This window comes from Bactrocera oleae, chromosome 3 (assembly GCF_042242935.1).
Source record: "Bactrocera oleae isolate idBacOlea1 chromosome 3, idBacOlea1, whole genome shotgun sequence".
Classification (NCBI taxonomy): Eukaryota; Metazoa; Arthropoda; class Insecta; order Diptera; family Tephritidae; genus Bactrocera; species Bactrocera oleae.
The window spans coordinates 23,660,591-23,678,251 of NC_091537.1; the positions used below are offsets into that span (position 1 = coordinate 23,660,591).

The 17,661-nt window shown below is 38.1% G+C and overlaps 4 protein-coding genes and 1 long non-coding RNA gene across 10 annotated transcripts; 2 read left to right on the forward strand and 3 right to left on the reverse strand.

Moving 5' to 3' along the window:
- Nucleotides 1-1,149: 1,149 nt before the first annotated feature.
- On the forward strand, nucleotides 1,150-4,736 carry Oseg5 (intraflagellar transport protein Oseg5). Its single transcript, XM_070106273.1, has 9 exons — nucleotides 1,150-1,703; nucleotides 1,848-2,125; nucleotides 2,211-2,389; nucleotides 2,468-2,695; nucleotides 2,811-3,190; nucleotides 3,339-3,508; nucleotides 3,571-4,027; nucleotides 4,080-4,371; nucleotides 4,428-4,736. Exons 1-9 carry the CDS (start codon nucleotides 1,513-1,515, stop codon nucleotides 4,716-4,718), a joined length of 2,466 nt encoding a protein of 821 aa, XP_069962374.1. The 5' UTR covers nucleotides 1,150-1,512; the 3' UTR covers nucleotides 4,719-4,736.
- Nucleotides 4,737-5,130: 394 nt separating this feature from the next.
- Nucleotides 5,131-8,280, reverse strand: LOC106620986 (glyoxylate reductase/hydroxypyruvate reductase). Of its 4 annotated transcripts, none has more exons than XM_036367011.2 (5): nucleotides 8,185-8,280; nucleotides 6,083-6,553; nucleotides 5,680-6,017; nucleotides 5,495-5,620; nucleotides 5,131-5,364 (listed from the first exon to the last, which is right to left on the reverse strand). In XM_036367011.2, the coding sequence occupies exons 2-5, from the start codon at nucleotides 6,481-6,483 to the stop codon at nucleotides 5,246-5,248; spliced, it is 984 nt and encodes a 327-aa protein (XP_036222904.2). In that variant the 5' UTR covers nucleotides 6,484-6,553; nucleotides 8,185-8,280; the 3' UTR covers nucleotides 5,131-5,245. The 4 variants fall into 4 exon arrangements, with proteins under 4 accessions (XP_036222904.2, XP_036222905.2, XP_014095142.3 ...); XM_036367012.2 differs by having other exon boundaries at nucleotides 6,083-6,556; nucleotides 8,185-8,274; XM_014239667.3 differs by having other exon boundaries at nucleotides 6,083-6,556; nucleotides 8,162-8,246.
- A 1,606-nt stretch (nucleotides 8,281-9,886) lies between these two features.
- LOC106620987 (glyoxylate reductase/hydroxypyruvate reductase) lies at nucleotides 9,887-11,490 on the reverse strand. The gene is made up of 4 exons (XM_014239668.3): nucleotides 10,998-11,490; nucleotides 10,471-10,796; nucleotides 10,272-10,397; nucleotides 9,887-10,109 (listed from the first exon to the last, which is right to left on the reverse strand). Exons 1-4 carry the CDS (start codon nucleotides 11,402-11,404, stop codon nucleotides 9,991-9,993), a joined length of 978 nt encoding a protein of 325 aa, XP_014095143.1. The 5' UTR covers nucleotides 11,405-11,490; the 3' UTR covers nucleotides 9,887-9,990.
- Nucleotides 11,442-12,034, forward strand: LOC106620988 (uncharacterized). The gene is made up of 2 exons (XR_001330876.3): nucleotides 11,442-11,577; nucleotides 11,730-12,034. It is a non-coding gene; the product is annotated as an uncharacterized lncRNA (long non-coding RNA).
- Nucleotides 12,035-13,486: 1,452 nt separating this feature from the next.
- Nucleotides 13,487-17,135, reverse strand: LOC106620984 (glyoxylate reductase/hydroxypyruvate reductase). 3 transcript variants are annotated; one of them, XM_036367006.2, is made up of 6 exons: nucleotides 16,980-17,053; nucleotides 16,034-16,341; nucleotides 15,318-15,723; nucleotides 14,915-15,252; nucleotides 14,729-14,854; nucleotides 13,487-14,150 (listed from the first exon to the last, which is right to left on the reverse strand). In XM_036367006.2, the coding sequence occupies exons 2-6, from the start codon at nucleotides 16,131-16,133 to the stop codon at nucleotides 14,032-14,034; spliced, it is 1,089 nt and encodes a 362-aa protein (XP_036222899.2). In that variant the 5' UTR covers nucleotides 16,134-16,341; nucleotides 16,980-17,053; the 3' UTR covers nucleotides 13,487-14,031. The 3 variants fall into 3 exon arrangements, with proteins under 3 accessions (XP_036222899.2, XP_014095138.1, XP_069962375.1); XM_014239663.3 differs by lacking the exon at nucleotides 16,034-16,341 and having other exon boundaries at nucleotides 16,980-17,135; XM_070106274.1 differs by lacking the exons at nucleotides 16,034-16,341; nucleotides 16,980-17,053 and having other exon boundaries at nucleotides 15,318-15,957.
- Between the last annotated feature and the right edge of the window lie 526 nt (nucleotides 17,136-17,661).

Here is a 17,661-nt window from a genome sequence, read left to right on the forward strand (position 1 = left end):
GCTGATTATTTATGTATATATTTTATTAGATAGGGTAGTATTGACCTTATTTTAACAATTTTTGTCATCAAGAGATACTTTTATGAAGGAAAGATGTTCTCTGAATTTCTTTAAGATATCGCTCATACCGACCGACATATATGTATGTTTATCAAAGTCTGAAAGTCCTTTTATTTGGTATATGGGGAAATGTGGAAGTATTGACCCAATTTTAACTATGTTCGGCATTAAGATTTACTATTACCGGAAAAAGACTCTCTCACAGTTTCTCTCTTGGTTGATTCAGTTATGGTGCTTTGTGAGATATCTGTACTAACTAAAATCTCTATTTGGTTTCAGTTGCGCCTCTTCGTGACATACTAATGTTTATTCTCCAATAAAGTAGAACTGGTTTTAAAAAATTGCTTCAAACTTTGATCTGTGGTGGCTCCGTCTCTATATGTTCTTATTCTAATGCGCATGCCTCCTTAAGTTTACAATTCAAAAATATTTACCATGAACATATACCATATACACACTATACTTACAGGTATGAAATGATCGTTTTTTTGTGAAAATTAAACTCATTTTAAATGGAAAGTACACAAAAATTTATTAAAAGTATTGACCATTGCTTTTTACACCAGGTCTTAGAAATTCATGATATACCACACCCTTCTGATCCCACCAAACACAGAGCATTGCCTTCCTACCGAATTGGTCTGTTTTTGTAATCGATGTTGATAGTTTGCCGGATTAACCCATGATTTCCTCCGTTTAAGATTCATAAAATAAATCCAATTTTCATGGCCAGTGACAATTCGACTCAAAACCGATTTTGTTTCGTGTCTTTGAAGCAAAATTTCACAAGTGCTTTTTCAGTTTTTCATTTGTATTTCATTCCATTCATGTGGCACCCATTTTCCACACTTTTGGATCTTTCCCATAGCTTTCAAGCGGTCTGAAATTGTTTGTTGTGCAACATTTAACATGGCTGTCATTTACGTTTGACTCAAAGTATCATCTTCATCCAATATTGCTTGCAGTTCGGCGTCTTCAAACTTTTTTGGTGGTGTTCCACGTTCTTCATTTTTCACATCAAAATAATTACCTCGAAATCATTGAAATGCCTCGGCATTCATTCGATGCGACTCTGCAGCACTTTTCTTCAAATGAAAAGAAAAAATTAATGCTTTCCGCAAATCATCACTTTCCGGTACAAAATTTGACATTTTGAACACAATGAAAAAATATGAGGTTGATTGTTTAATGACTGTAAGGTTATTGAGTATGTTTGATAGATGTCATGCAACCAAACAGAAAATAAATTAAGGCTTGTTCACAACAATTGTTCTCCACCAGCACATTTGTATCTTAATGCAACAGGTGGAAGGTAGCCGTGCCAATAAGGGTTGCTTCCCTTAAAATTGTAATAGAATCCCTATGGCAACCTCACTGTCCAAACAAATAGTCTGCTTGAAGAAAAATTAGTGTGTGAAAAGTTTCTATGAAGTTCATTATACATTTTTTAAGATGCGCTTAAAAACTGATATCTGCAAGCGAACCTCGGTTAGTAATACAAGTAATGTGGATTTCCGACTACGGAATTCGGCAACGCAAAGAATCACGAGTGGACAAAAAGAGAAGGAAAATAACGAAAAGGCGAATATTATACCATTAAGCAGTGTAGACTGGAGTAGCAATGAAGAAATCTACTTTGTCAGGTAAGAAGCTTTTCAGCGCATGATAATGATATCATTTGGTGCTAATTGAACATAAAATATTTCCTGAATAAATATAGTCGATTCAATCGTAATTTAAACAAAGCTTTTGTTGTAATATTTCATCTTCTTGTTCTTCTAAAACAGTGATGATCACCAGATCTACAAATGGAGCGCAGTCACGCGTGATTCAGTGGAGGTCGCCAAGCTGCCGGATGACTTTATACCCACTGATTTGCATTGGTTGCTCTTAGGCGGGCGCAACAGCGGTGGTGGCAAGGGCAGCGATACTCTACTCATCTGCAGCAATGATGGCCGCTTCATTATACTGAACAAAAGCGCGCGGGTCGAACGGAATATTTCAGCGCATAGCGCAGCGATAAGTACTGGGCGTTGGAGTCCGGATGGGGCAGGGCTACTCACAGGTACGCTCTTTATCTTGAAACGCATACACAACTTGAGTCACACAGCAGTTCTTTTTGATTTTTTCTCCTTAATACAAATATATAGCTGGCGAGGATGGCGTTATCAAGATATGGTCGCGCTCCGGCATGCTGCGCTCCACTGTAATACAGAGTGATGAAGCTATTAGCTGCGCACGTTGGGCGCCAAATTCTACTTCAATCGTTTTCAGTCAGGGCTGCTATATGTCTATCAAACCACTCGCAGCTAATAGCAAGTTAACAAGGGTAGGTGCGGCTAGTATTGAATATAGTAAAATCTTGAGATAAGTAAGCGCAGAAATATTCATAGTTTACTTCTTACAGTGGCGTTCTCATGATGGTCTCGTTCTATCACTAAGCTGGTCCACGCATTCGAATATAATCGCTTCAGGTGGCGAAGACTTTCGTTTCAAGATTTGGGACGCACAAGGTGCCAATTTATTCACAAGCTCCACTGAGGAATATGCTATTACTTCAGTTTGCTTCAATTCTGAAAAGGATGTGCTTTTAGTGGGATCCTTCAACATGCTAAAACTGTGCTCCAGCGCTGGGGTAAGTAGTATATCAACGCAACAAAAATCGGTAATTTAAAACAAAGTCATAAATTAGAAAGAACGAACCAAGCTCACTTTCATTTAACTTCTTCTGTATCTCTTCTACTCATCAGTGGTCTTACAGTAGCAGTCGTTTCAGCGAACCCGCTGTCGGTTCCTTCTATGCAATGGCTTGGTCATCGGATGGAACACAAGTGGCTTGTGGCACTTCGACGGGCAACCTCGTGGTTGGTTATATTGTTGAACGCCAATTGATCTCACGCAATCTGAAGGCGACAACCACGGGTCGCAAAACCATTGTCCTACAGGATATCTCAAATAGTAGCAACGATGTTTTAGACTTTCCCGAACGAGTCATTAATTTTGGGTTAGGTTATGGTCACTTAATTGTAGCCACATCGAATCAATTGCATATTTATAATGAGAAATATATCAATACGCCGATAATTATTGATGGCAGGACAGATGTACGTGTGATTGAAGTGGGCAAGAAGTGAGTATGCTTGCTTCTTCATAAAATACAATATTTGTAGACCAATACTTTGCTATGGCTCTCTGGCTCCCTTAATATTTTTTGTTGATTCAACTACTTTGGAAAATCAAGAACTCGATTATTCATATCAAACTTTCTTTGGTTTTAGATTCTTCATGGTCTTGGATGCCATATCGATTTGGGTGTACACTTATACGGGTCGCTTACACTTGAATCCCCGCTACCCAGGTTTGCAAGCACAAGTGCCACTACTTACATGGCGCGCGATATCTCTCGGATTGGATGTCTTGGCTATACGAGATAACTCTGATAACACTGGTGAGCATTAGATAAATATTTAACACATTTTTCTGATACTAAGCTTTCGTTTTCGCATGAAGTAATTCACATCTTCGACCTTGTGCCAGGCGCTTCACGGCAATATGAACCACATTCAATACGCGCAAAAACTCAAATTTCCGAGATCTCCGCATGTCGCGCCGGTACACTTGATGACCAATATGTCGTGCTTATCGATAACAATCGAGAATTGTACATCACAGAGACACGTAATTTGAATAGCAGTGTCGGAGCTGGTGGCGGTGCAGTTGGAGGTGGAAATGGCTTAAGCGCTGTAGCTGGTGTGAATGGCAACTCCGAACGCGGAATAAGTGGACGCACAAATAACAGCGGCGAAATTTACAAAATCGGCACACAAGTGACTACCGTTATGTGGGGCAGTGAGACAAATATTTTGGTAGGCGTACACGATACCTGCTATAGCATTTGGTATTGCCCGGGCGAGGGCGCAGCCGACCCAACGCTGATCGCGTTAACAACGGTCACTATAGATGCCACGTGAGTGAGTTTAGTTAAGGGAGGGGAAAAGAAGTAATATTTTAAATTTTAGTGAATTTGGTAAAAACATAACATTGGAGTCTTTTGAGGACGCTATCGTAACTTTCCGTTGCGCCGGCGCGCTGCTGCCCATTAATGTGAATATCTATTGTGAAATTTTGCATCGCACTTTGATGGAGGGGCAGTGGCAACAGGCATTAAAAATTTGCCGCCTAGTACAAAATGGTAACCTCTGGGCCACACTGGCGGCAGTCGCAACGCGCAAGAATCAACTACAAATCAGCGAGGAGGCATATTCGGCCGCACTACAGATTGACAAAGTCAGCTATCTGCAATACATAAAGGTACAGTTAAATTTTAATGACTATTGCTACTCAAAATTACCAAAACTGGTTTTTAGGAATTACCGTCTGCAAGTCCGGAACAAATGGCGGAGAACTCGCTAATGCTCGGACGTCTGATCGAAGCGGAGACTATTTTATTGCATAATAAGAAGTTCTCTGAGGCTGTTGCACTATGCTTACGTATGCACAATTGGCATCGGGCTCTGGAGGTGGCGCAGAAGCATGAACCCGTATTATTAGATAAGGTGCTCGAGCAGAGGCGCAGGTATTTAAAAGCTTTGCAACGTGATGAATGGGACGCGGTATTTTTACCGTTCCAACTGAAAGAGAATGATGCAAGTGAATAAAGTTTTACTATTAATAAAGGGATTTATGTTGAATTTTGAGGGTATTGGAGCAGTCCAATAGTTGTAAGACTCTTCTTAAGGCGAATGCTCTAGTGCATGCCAAATTTCGCAGCTACTTTGTTTTCTGTCTCAATTGGTTAGGTTGGGTTGGTTTAGTCTGGTAGTGGTAGTCTGGCCGACAATGCATGGGTTTTGCATGTTGATCACGTTTTGGTTAAAGCCTTGATTACCGCTTGGTTGTCCACGTAGATGTAGACTCTGTGGTTGCGTGCTGATACATTCGAGTTCTGTCCCAATAACTCCTTCTGAAATCTCGGTTGGGAGAGCAGGAGAGCAGCGTAAATCTCAACTCCACCACTACTACTACTTTCTACCTTCTGGTTAAGATCAAATATATAAAGAAAAGAAAGAATTTGGTTTACTCTATTTCCATACCAACAATATGTCCAACTACGAGTATGTGATACAGATTTAGCTTTATTAAAATCTCAAGTTTAATTTAATAATTTTAAAAATTGCTTGGATATTTAATATGCGGGTGCCGGCATGGGTTCATCAGCAAGTCCGTGCAAAATGTTATGGGCCGCAAGCATTGACATGTCGTCCCGTGTACGCTTGATAGCCGAACCTAAATGAGGCATAAGCACTGAAAGAAGAAAAGCGATGAACATGTTTAATTGATTGACGTTAAGAGCGTAGAACAAAAAGGTATTCCTGAACTATGTTAATAATCAAATATATTTAAAACTGTGTGATAAGAAGTCTACAGAACTTACCAACATTTGGCAAACTCAACAAAGGATCATTCGATGGGAGTGGTTCTGGTGTCATCACATCCAGGCCGGCAGAGAATATCTGATTTGTTTTCAAGGCCTCATACAAATCTTGCTGATTTACAAGGCCTAAAAATATTTCATTTAATGGCACACGAACGTTTGAGCACTACATCATACCATCTTACCCCCACGTGCAATATTCACCAGCACGGCGGTTTTCTTCATTTTAGCAAAAGCAGTGGCATTAAAAACACCAGCGGTCTCTTTAGTCAAGGGTGCAGCAATGATAACGAAATCACTCTGAGCAAGCATGGTATCGAAATCTACTTTTTTGGCATTGTACTCCTTTTCGATTTCCTCAGACACGCGTCGACGTGTGGTATACAGAACACTATCAATGTCGAAACCGGACAAACGTTTGGCGGTCGCCTGGGCGATACCACCAAAACCATAGAAACCCACTACCGAATCGCGCACATCCTGACCCAACATCCAGTTTAGAGTGAATGTCTCCCAATTGTTGCTGTAATAAATTTGTAGAATAAGCATACAAATAAGTTAGGTAAACATGTTTATAACCACACTAACGTCTCGATCTTCGTACGTCCTTCGTGGAAACGACGTGCTGCTGCCAGCAACAAGCCAACCGCCATATTTGCCACTGTATCGTTTTGAACATAAGGTACATGACCCAGCGGTATCTTGCGTCGCTTAAACTCTTCTACTTCTACAAAATCAATGCCCGCAGATTTAGTGGAGATCGCTTTCAGTTGTGGACCTATGGCATCAATTATTTCTCTATCGAGCTTAAGACTCGACGCCCATAATACAGCATGCACACCCTTGCATTTCTCCAAAATTTCCGAACGTATTGGTGGCACACTTTGGCAAACGATTACTTCGTAGTCTCGGGACAATAAGTCAATAGTAGCTTGTGGAATATTTGGAGTTGTAACTAAAATTTTCAGTTTTTCTTTTTGACCTGGCATTTCAAACTCGTACTATTTGCAGTCGATAGCAGATGATATGTTTGTGATTCGGATACTTTTCGGTGATGAGCTACTAAAGGAAAAAGGTAATGTTAATACAAGTACAGTGCTTTCAAAAAATAACGTTTTTGTTTTCCAAAGTGTAGGAAGCGTTTTTTTATAGCAGACTTTTCAATACTTTTTTCAATCTCCCGCATTTTCTATTAAAGCCTGACGTCTTTGATGGCCACTTGCAATTAAATTTTCTGAATATTCCACAGAAAGCGACTTTCAGGTATATTGGTATGTTGGAGTAGCCGAATGAAATCTTTTGTTGATGGTAAATGTTTTCTTGATATTTTGGCTTTCATTTAAGTACACATATTCTCTAGTATATAGGCGTCTGGTGACCGTGACGACCAATTTAAGTAACAAAATGGTCTACAGGGTCTGTATCCAATCATGGTCTGATTACAGTACTGTTTTTTATACCAGATCTTTGAAGTCCTGAAGCAATCCCTGATTTGCTCAACAAGCAGGCAAGCGCGGCATGAATGGAATATGAGCCGCACATGCCGAAACGTTAAAATTCAAACGGAATGATATAAGAACTTTAGTAGGAGTACTAACAGGCCACTGTCTAATAGACAGACATGCAAGTAGACTTGAAACGCCATATAACGACTATTGTGAAAGCTGTCAGAAGGTAGAAGAAGAGGATACCATCAAACATCTTCTATGCGATTGTACGGCTCTCTATAGGAAAAGAATCGCAGCCATCGTCGAGGGTTTCTTGACGACGGCTTGGAGGTTGCACGGATAAAACTTGTCTTACTGATGAAGTTCATCAGAAGGTTTAGAGAGTAGCCAGTAGAGTGAAGGGACTTCTGGTATCCCAATTAAAGCCTAGGTGTGTCGAAAGGCAGCCACTCTACCTACCTAGCTATCTAGACTAAGCAGTGATTTCTTCGCAAAAAGGAGCTTTGCCATCACTTTTAGCTATCACGTGATTTCTCTCTCTCTTCCTGGCTTGTGATGTACGTTTTCAGCTTCTCCATAATGGACCTCTTCACAAATGTACATCTCGTATTTAAATAATTTGCAGTTTCTTAATAGTCCATTTGAGATCTTTAGGATGCTTCGTTAGAAAGGCTGTTTAAAAATGTTTCTTACACTTAGCACTCCGTTTTCTTATTTCGCGGCACAACTTGACACGTTAGGAAGCTCGAAAAAAAATTACCGAATTGTACGCGTCAGTAATTGCAAATCAGCTTGTGTTAATTCGCAAAGATAATAGAAAAAATTAAGTACGCGCTACGCTTTAACCGAGTAGTAATCGAGTATTATTATTATAGATCAGATATCTTAGAATGCTAACATAACCGACCAAAAAGCTTTAATACTCATTTTATGCAGTGCCGTATTCCAAATATTGACAATCACTAAGAGAGCGTATTTTTTGTGCGCAAAGAAAGAAAAGAGAAAATAAAAGAGAGAGCATGTACATACTCTGTGTTTGTTAGATCACATGAATAATAAAGCACGATATTGACATTTTGAAATCTTGAAATTTAAAATCATTTTTATATCTCTATATTTCAACCGTTGTTTAGCATAAACTTAATTAGTGGAAATATAATATGTAAAAATATAATAACTGCAAACCAAAGCACTTCTCTAGACTTTGTTGAAAACTCACATTTACGTAAAAAACGTTCGTACCTATCCAAGTGGCACCGCGTCCAGCGCACTACTAAAGTCACAGAAGCAAATTCTAATCATTTAATTCCGCGGTGTCAAAAAGCCTGACACATTTAAGATAAAAAACGATTAGATATATACATGATTACACATAAACGCAAATACATTTTATCACTTCTGCAAATTGGAAGAATCTACATGTTGGTTCTCACTTTTACCGGCAAATTGCTAAATCAGTCTAAATTTGTTTGTCGCAGTAACAAGTGTCATTTCTGTTCACATATTTATACTCGACAAAAAACTTCGTTAAGAGGTTAGCATCTAGCAAAGGTAACTTGCTTATTAATTATATAAAAATCACCATTAGAGTGTTTGTGTAAACGTTTTCTTCAACTGTTCAAGGATATGACAGTTCTCATTAAATTCTTTTGTTTGTTGTTGACCGTTTTCTTTATTTCTATAGATTTTGCATCTACTTTAACGTATGAACTTTAATGAAACATGAGTGCAAATTAGCTTGAAGCTGGCTATACAATTGAAGGCAAACCTAGACGCGAGGAAATTAGAAATTAACCTGGAATAGGTCTATCTTCGAAGCTTTACCCTGAACTAATGCGAAAGCGTTCCCAGGACAGCTCCCAAACAAACTTACTGACCTGAAGCAAAGTAAAAATCTTGTGTTACCTTTAATGGTATACGAAATGCACCTGTTAAGGGTTATAGCTTTGGTGCAGCCAAAGTTACCTTGTTTGGTTGTTTTTTATATTTAATGATATACTATAAAAGATCTTCTACTTTTTCACATCTATTGCTTGGTCTCCGATTTTACAGTCACGAAAGGACATAACTTCTACTTGAAGTTTATTATAATAGCGGGTGATCCAAGTAGAGGTTCTTTTTTCAATAGCCTTTATTTTGACAGATGGCGCGAGGGTCGTGCCAAGCTGTCATATTATTTTTGTTCAGTTTTGTTTGGCATTTCATCATGAAAATACTCACGGCTGAACAACGTTTACAAATCGTTCAACTTTATTACGAAAATTCACGTTCTGTAAAGAATGTGTTCCGTGCGCTTTGCTCAACTTAGGGTCAACATAATTGGCATACTAAGTGTACTATTTGCAACACCACCGCCCATCTTGAGATCCAGCATTGATAATTGGATAATATTCGACCGAATACACTACATCCTGCACGCTGTTTAGAAAATATACCGGTCATAGCTGAGAGTGTACACGAAGACCATATTGACGTATGGAACGACTTGGCGCATTTTACTCCGAGATCCTAAATTGAAAGCGTGCAAAATACAGTCTGTGCAAGAACTGAAGCCACTGGACCTTCCCAAATGACATTGCTTCGATCTATGAGGCGATGAGGACCATTTCTGACTCAAGGGGTATTTAAACAAGCAAAATTGCCGCATTTGGGACGAAAAGCAACCTGAAGAGATTCAAGAGCTGCTATTTCATTCAGAAAAAACAACGGTTGGGTGAGGTTTATGGACCGGTAGATTCATCGGTCATATTTACGAAATATTCAAAAATGATGCCGGTGAGAACGTAATTGTCAATGAGGACCTCGGCGACATTTGGTTTCAACAAGACGGCTCCACTTCCCGCATCAATCAATGAATTTATTGAAAGAACATTTCGGTGAGCAGATTATTTCATGTTTTGGGAGACATTTCCGGAATGATGCTCTATAGAAAAATGTTTTACCATTTCGAATTTTTGGCATTATTTTCTTAAATTTGTATTTGAAATATAAAACAACAATAAATGCGAATATGTATATACATATAAACATAATTACATTTAAGTGCATTTAGTACGCGGGACAAACCATCGGTTTACCCTCCAGTGCATTTAGTATATTATTGGCAGCTGTCAGGGCCATTTCGGAGGTCGTCTGCATTGTTTGGGTACCCAAATGAGGAATGACAACTGTAAATATATGGAAAATATTTAAATAAATAATTAGGCTAATGGAGACTGTATTAAAGACTTTTACAAAGTATTTAGGATGGCTCTAGATTCTAGATTTCTTACTTGAACGCTTTAAATTTTATGCATAACGATTTCATTTAAAAATCTTAATAGTCTTACCACAATTTGGCAGCTTCATAAGGGGATCATCCGCAGGAAGTGGTTCTGGTGTCATTACATCCAAGCCTGCCGCAGCAATTTCACCACTTTTCAAAGCGTCAACAAGAGCTGATTGAACAACAATGCCTAAATTTCGAATGTAATATTTATAAATAATAAATAGGGTTACAAATGTAGGTTTAATATGCCTTAAACTCACCTCCTCTGCCCACATTCACGAATACACAATTCGGCTTCATTTGTTTAAAAGCGTCTGCATTGAATTTACCACGCGTCTCCACCGTCAATGGGCAAGTGACAACAATAAAATCACTTTCACGCAGTAGTTGCTCGAAAGGCACATGAATGGCGTCAAATGGATTTTCGTGCGTCGAACGTGTATGGTATAGGATTTTCGCTGCCTCCCAACCCTGCAAACGCTTCGCAATGGCTTGACCTATACCGCCAAAGCCGAAGAAGCCCACCACAGAGCCGCGCACCTCCTGGCCCATCAGCCAGTTTATGCGCTCCGTGCGCCAAAGAGAACTTGAAAGAGAAAATAAATTTTACTGATGTAACATTTCTTAAATGAATAATCAATTTGAGTTGGCAATGCCAGCATTAGTTGAATAAGCTTTGAAAGCTTCGCTCCCTGCTAAGTATTATCAGTGCTGTTAAATCAGCTGGTGGCTTGAGAAACATAAATATTTATCAAAATTACAACTTCGCAAATATTTGTATACACACTTCTCAATCTCTCGCCGTCCAGCTTGGAAAAGCCTGCCGGCAGATATCATCAATCCAACTGCCAAATCTGCAACTGAGTTTTTAACTATGCCTGGAGTGTGACCCAAAGGCATTTGACGGCGCTTAAATTCCGCTACATCGACGTAATCAATGCCCGACGACATGGTTGAAACCGCTTTCAATTGCTTGCCGGCGGCGTCAAGTATCTCGGCATTGAGCGGTTGGTAGTGGGCCCAGTAAACGGCATCCACTCCGGGTAATTTGCGTATTATTTCGGCACGCGACGGCGGTACACTTTCGCACACTATTGTTTCACATCCACGCTGTTGGAGAAGCTCCAAGGCTACTTTGGGTACCTCCGGATGGGAGACGAGAACTTTGTGAAGACGTCGCGTTGTGCTGGCCATTTTTATAAAAAAGTTTTTTGAACCTGTATATATCTACCTTAGGAGATAGTTCAGACGACACTAGATTCACTCAACAGCGCTAAGCTTTTACATTGGTATATTCTAATTTAGTCAATTCAAACACATACATACTTTTACATACAAATATTTGCTACAGTGGCGGCCATAGAAAGGTGATAAATATTTAAGGCTTTAAGTTATTAGCTATCTATTGAGTGTTATATATCCTTATATATATTTATATATGGTATGTATTACATTATAAGTTGCAGAAACATATGTATATATATATATATAATAACAAGACTTTCAATTTTTTCCTTAGATACCTCCAACATGGTTCTTTATTTACTGTGAAAATGGGTTAAATTAGAGTAAGGGTTTCATAGAAGTTGGTAATTGGACAAATGGCGCCGCCCACCTTAAGGGGATATTTTATACCTCAGGAAATAATCGACTAATTTCAACGATATTTACTGCGTGACATTATTTTATAATTCGTATGTTACGTTGTGAAAATAGGCGACATCGTACAACAACCGCGCATAATACCATATATAAAACTTTTAAATTCCTATAAAATATACATAAAAACACCAATAAAGTAATAGAAATTAAACTTTGAGCAAATAGTGCCTCTAATTTATGCCGTCTCACATCCAAAAATAGCTGTAAACGGACCCTAGCTTTTTAAGTCCCCGGATACCGAACTTCAGGGCCTACAACTGAAAATCTGGGTAAAACTTTGAGGCACATCATTAAAACTGAGAGAGAACCTTTTTCTTACAATATAGGGTGCTCCATTTCCCTCCTTATTTGAAGAAAAAATCACAGAAAATTCAAATTTAATGGGAAATTTATTCTCATTCGAAAGAACATTCTTTGGCATTTTTTTTTTGAAGTTTATCTCTTTCAAATGTTGGTCGCGGCTAAGTCTCATATGGTCCATCCGTTGAGTCCAATTTGTAATGGCTCGTTCGAGCATTTCGACTGGTAACTATCAAATGACACGCGTGATATTTTGCTTCAAGGCCTGAATCGAAGCAGGATTGTGCGCATAGACTTCATACTTTACATATCTTCACAGAAAAAAGTCTAACGATGTGATATCGCACGATCTTGGTGGTCAATCGACCTTCACAAAACATGAAATTATAATATATTTTCTAAACTGCGTGCTGGATGTAGTCTATTCGGTCGAATTTATCCAATAATGCTAAGTCGCAAGATGGGTGGTGGTGTTGCAAATAGTACGCTCAGTAGGCCGATTATGTTCACCATTAGTTCAGCGAAGCGCACGAAACATATTCTTTTCAAACATGAATTTTCGTAATAAAGTTGAACGATTTGTAAACGTTGTTCAGGCGTAAGGCATGATAAAATGCCAAACAATACTGAACAAAAATAATATGACAGCTGGACACGACTCATACGTAATCTGTCAAAAAAAGGCTATTGAAAAATGCACCTCTACTTGGATCACCCGTTTGTTTACCCTTGAGTTTAAAATAGGGTAAAATCGGGTCAATACTTACATTAGCTTCCACATACCTGACACACAGATTTTCAAATTTCCAGTTGGCTTGTTTCCGTGTATACCGGTTAACATGTGAGATATCTCTTTGAAATAACAGAGTGTTATGCCTAAATCATTTTCGTTATTCTGGCGGTCGTTGTGACCAATATGGCTATAGCTTTTCAAGGGCCCATATAACAAATATTAGGATCCCTGTGCATATGGTTGATTTTTTACCGAACATATCGGTGTTCTGGTATTGAAATTCAGGGAGAATTTTGTGCTCAAAACGCGTAAAATCGGGTCAATACTTTCCTTAACTCCTTTATATCTAATATAAATATTTTCAAACTTTCGAATGACATTATACCGCATATATCGGTTAATATCTTAATGTAAGTTAAAAATAATACATTTCTAATAAAAGTGATCTAGCCTAAAATTACTGAAATCACGACAATATCTATCTTTGTCGCCATATAGCTAATACAAGGATTTTCAAACATCAGCAAAATGATTTCCCTAGCTACCGTTACCTTATGTAAGAAAACTGATAAGAATTATAAAAAAATTTTAAAGTTCCGGTTGGTTTTATACCGTATATATAGCTCAAAATGTAAGATATCTTAACAAAATTAAGTGATAAGATAACTTCTGGGGCAAAACTTCCCAGCCGCTGTCTTCCAAATAGTGTTTATCCGGTCTTTCAACTTATTGCCTAGTCGCAAATCCCGGGCGTTTTTCGGCAATCCCTTGCTTCCATTTAATGAGTTGTTGTTGGTAGTGTTTCGCATTTTGGTTTCACCCGGTTTTAGAAGCGCGTCTTACTGCCAAATTTCGTGAAGATATCTAGATTTTGATGGATCAGTTTGTATGACAGGTATATGATATAGTTGTTCGATTTGAACAATTTGTTCGGAGATTGTAGCGATGTATCTTCAAAAAACGATCTTCTATCAAACCGAAAGAATATAGTTATTTATCTAATATTATTTTTTTTATTCTTATCATATTAAAACTTCTTCTTCTCTTGTTTACTTTTATTGCAATTAGTTGATTAATATAAATTTGGAATTATGAGTTTTAACCAAGCAAGCGATCTGTTATGAAATTAGTATGCAGGTGAGAACATTGGTTCCCCAGCGAGTCCGCGCAAAACATTATGCGCTGCTATTGTACCCATATCGGTGCGGGTGCGGCGGGTGGCGGAACCCAAATGCGGGAGGAGCACTGAAAAAAGAGATGAAAGTTAAATAATTAGACAAACCCGACTACCGAATAACTACACATAAGAGCTATAATACATACATAAATATGCATAAAATTGCATACATATAGAATATTTATGTATTATATACTTGTCTTATTTAAGTAAAAATAGTTTTAAAACAATAACTCGATTACAATCATTAAGAAATTAAAGCCGAAACAAGGGAAAGGAATGTTAAGAGCATGTTTGTTAACATTTTGACCTTGTTCGATCAAAATCATCAAAAATTGTATACATCAAAGCGAGTGCAACTATGAGACCAAGTGAGAACACATGTGAACCGAAAATTCGAAAGCAATTGATAAGATTGTGACGAAGCAAAATAAAATAAGTTTGTCTGCCCAAAACAATTTGATGTTATCTGTCAACAAACAAAATTACAGGTAAATATGGTAGTTCTTATCGACGACTTCAGGTTTGTACGTTCCGATCTTAAAAATGGTATTTACCGCTATACTGCATGTTTTTGTATTAGAAATGACGAATTTCAGACACATAGACACTTATAGAAATTCATTATAATAATGTCTTTACTTACCAACATTTGGCAGACTCAGGAGAGGATCATTCGATGGGAGTGGTTCTGGTGTCATTACATCCAGGCCGGCAGAGAATATCTGATTTGTTTTCAAGGCCTCATACAAATCTTGCTGATTTACAAGGCCTAAGAATATTTCATTTAATTAGCACACGAACGTTTGAGCACTACATCATACCATCTTACCCCCACGTGCAATATTCACCAGCACGGCGGTTTTCTTCATTTTAGCAAAAGCAGTGGCATTAAAAACACCAGCGGTCTCTTTAGTCAAGGGTGCAGCAATGATAACGAAATCACTTTGAGCAAGCATGGTGTCGAAATCTACTTTTTTGGCATTGTACTCCTTTTCGATTTCCTCAGACACGCGTCGACGTGTGGTATACAGAACACTATCAATGTCGAAACCGGACAAACGTTTGGCGATCGCCTGTGCGATACCACCAAAACCATAGAAACCCACTACCGAGTCGCGCACATCCTGACCCAACATCCAGTTTAGAGTGAATTTCTCCCAATTGTTGCTGTAATATATTTGTAGAATAAGCATACAAATAAATTAGGCAAACATGTTTATAACCACACTTACGTCTCGATCTTTTGACGTCCTTCTTGGAAACGACGCGCTGCTGCCAACAACAAGCCAACAGCTACATCAGCAACGGCCTCATTAAGCACAACTGGGGTGTGGCCAAGCGGTATATTGCGTCGCTTAACCTCTGGCACATCCACAAAGTCAATGCCAGCAGACATGGTGGATATAGCTTTCAGTTGTGGACCGGCAGCATCCAATGCCTCTGCGTTGAGCTTCTCATGTCCGGCCCAAAGGTAGGCGTGCACACCCTTGGCTTTCTCCAAAATTTCCGAACGATTTGGTGGTAAGTTCTGACAGACGATTACCTCACAGTCGCGCGACAACAATTCGATTGCCTCTTGTGGTACTTGCGGGTGTGTAACAAGAATTCGGAATTTTTCATCTTCGCCGGACATTTTGCCTACGTTTTTAGAGTTTGAGTTGTCAGCCGTTGTTTTTGTTGTGAAGATGGAGGCGACGAGCAGTGCGATGAGCAAAGAAAGTTTAAAAATAGATAAATGTCGTATACGCATTTTGCGTTTGTAAAATTCAGAGTTGATTAAATTTTAAAAAAGAAAAAAAGTTTTTCGAGGATTCTTAGCGCTAGCAAAACACATATGTTCTTTGTGTTCCTGCTTCTAGTTGCGAACTAAATCCAGTTTGTAAAACTTAAAAACATTAGCTTGTAAAACCGGCTTTCAAAAATGTAAGTCCGTACATCACTCACTTACAAATGGCTCTTTGCTCTTTCGTTATTGTTGTGCTACGGCGGTGGGAGACACAGCGCATAATTTTAGCGCCCAGTAAGCGGCTCTGCTGCCTGGCAAACATTGCTCTCTGTTAAGGTTCGTTTGAAAACTAACAGCTTTAGCTGATAACTCGCCGTGAACGCGTGTGAAACTGCGAGTATGTGAGCATTTGATCACTTGAAAAGTTTTCACTTCTCCATGAGCACACTTTCTTATCGAACTTTTAACACTTCGCTCTTTATTAAGTTAATGCACGATAGTAAATCAATTTGCTGTTTACATCCGAATGTCTTAAAAGTATAAAAAAAAGTGAAGTCTGTTTTCAATTTATATGTCGTGTGAATTATTTGTATTAATAATGAGCTTAGAGGCAGAAGATCATTTAGCAGAATTTCAAAATATGACTCTATATTTCCAATACATACGCGAACTAGTCAATCAATTTTTGAGATATTCTTCGATTCGATTCTCCCCAAGAAGCTGCTCATTTGTCGGAACCGTCGATATCGGACAACAACCAATACTACTACTGACCATAAAGCTGTCATACAATCTGAACGCTCAGAGTCAAGTGCTTATATGGAAAACTTTTTGATTTGATGAAATATCTTAAAGAAATTTGGCTATCTACTATCTCGGTATACATTTTTTGGATCGAGTCACTATAGCATATAGCTGCGATATAAACTGATTCATTAAAATCATCTTTTGCTAAGACTATTTCACTTTGATGCAACGGAAGTTAACATTCTTTCTAGTTTTGCTAGAATTTTGTAATAAAATGATAACTTTCAAAAAATAATTGACGAAATCGCTGCTAATTAGTGTGTAAATTATTTTTCTCCAATTTTATGCGAAATTGTTTCAGTAAGCTAAAGGGGAAGCACTGCCACACTGTAGTCTCTTGCTTTAACACTTTCGTACTCACCAATTTGTATTTATTTGCTCAAAATTTATATTTTTCAATTCAACTGTGTTCTCAGCTAACTTTGCCGTCACACGTCCAGTGTTCTACTAAATTAGTACGCGAAAATGTCAGCAAGTTTATAATAAATACGCCTGAGATTTCACGAAAATAATTGCATGAGGGAGGGGATGGTGCTTATTAGCCACTTCAGATAACATGTCACTACGTGTGTTAATTTTTTGCAAGAGTAAATTGTTTATACATATGTATTGTGGTTTGAAAATAATTATGCTTTTTTTAATCGTGTGCTTTTTATTACTCTTGACAATCGGTTCATCAATTTGTTTGATAGGCAAACGTCAGTGTTAGAAATGAGCAAGTTAAAAGTATATTACGTCATTAAAATATACAATTTATCAGTTAAGGAATAAGGCACACAAGTATAACTGTAAATAACTTTTAGTTCGTATGATGTATCAAATTCAATGTTAAAATAACGAAATGGAAATGAAACGGATGGAAAGAAAATTATTTTTGGGGCACGTGATGACATTTAAATAAAATAATATTTATCATATATATTATAATAGATTAGAGCTTTATCATATTTTTGATCGATTTTTGTTCGTTTATATAAAATTTCGGCGCATTTTTAAAGATTTGCATAAGTGCCCTCAATAAACTCATGTTAAATTCAATATTG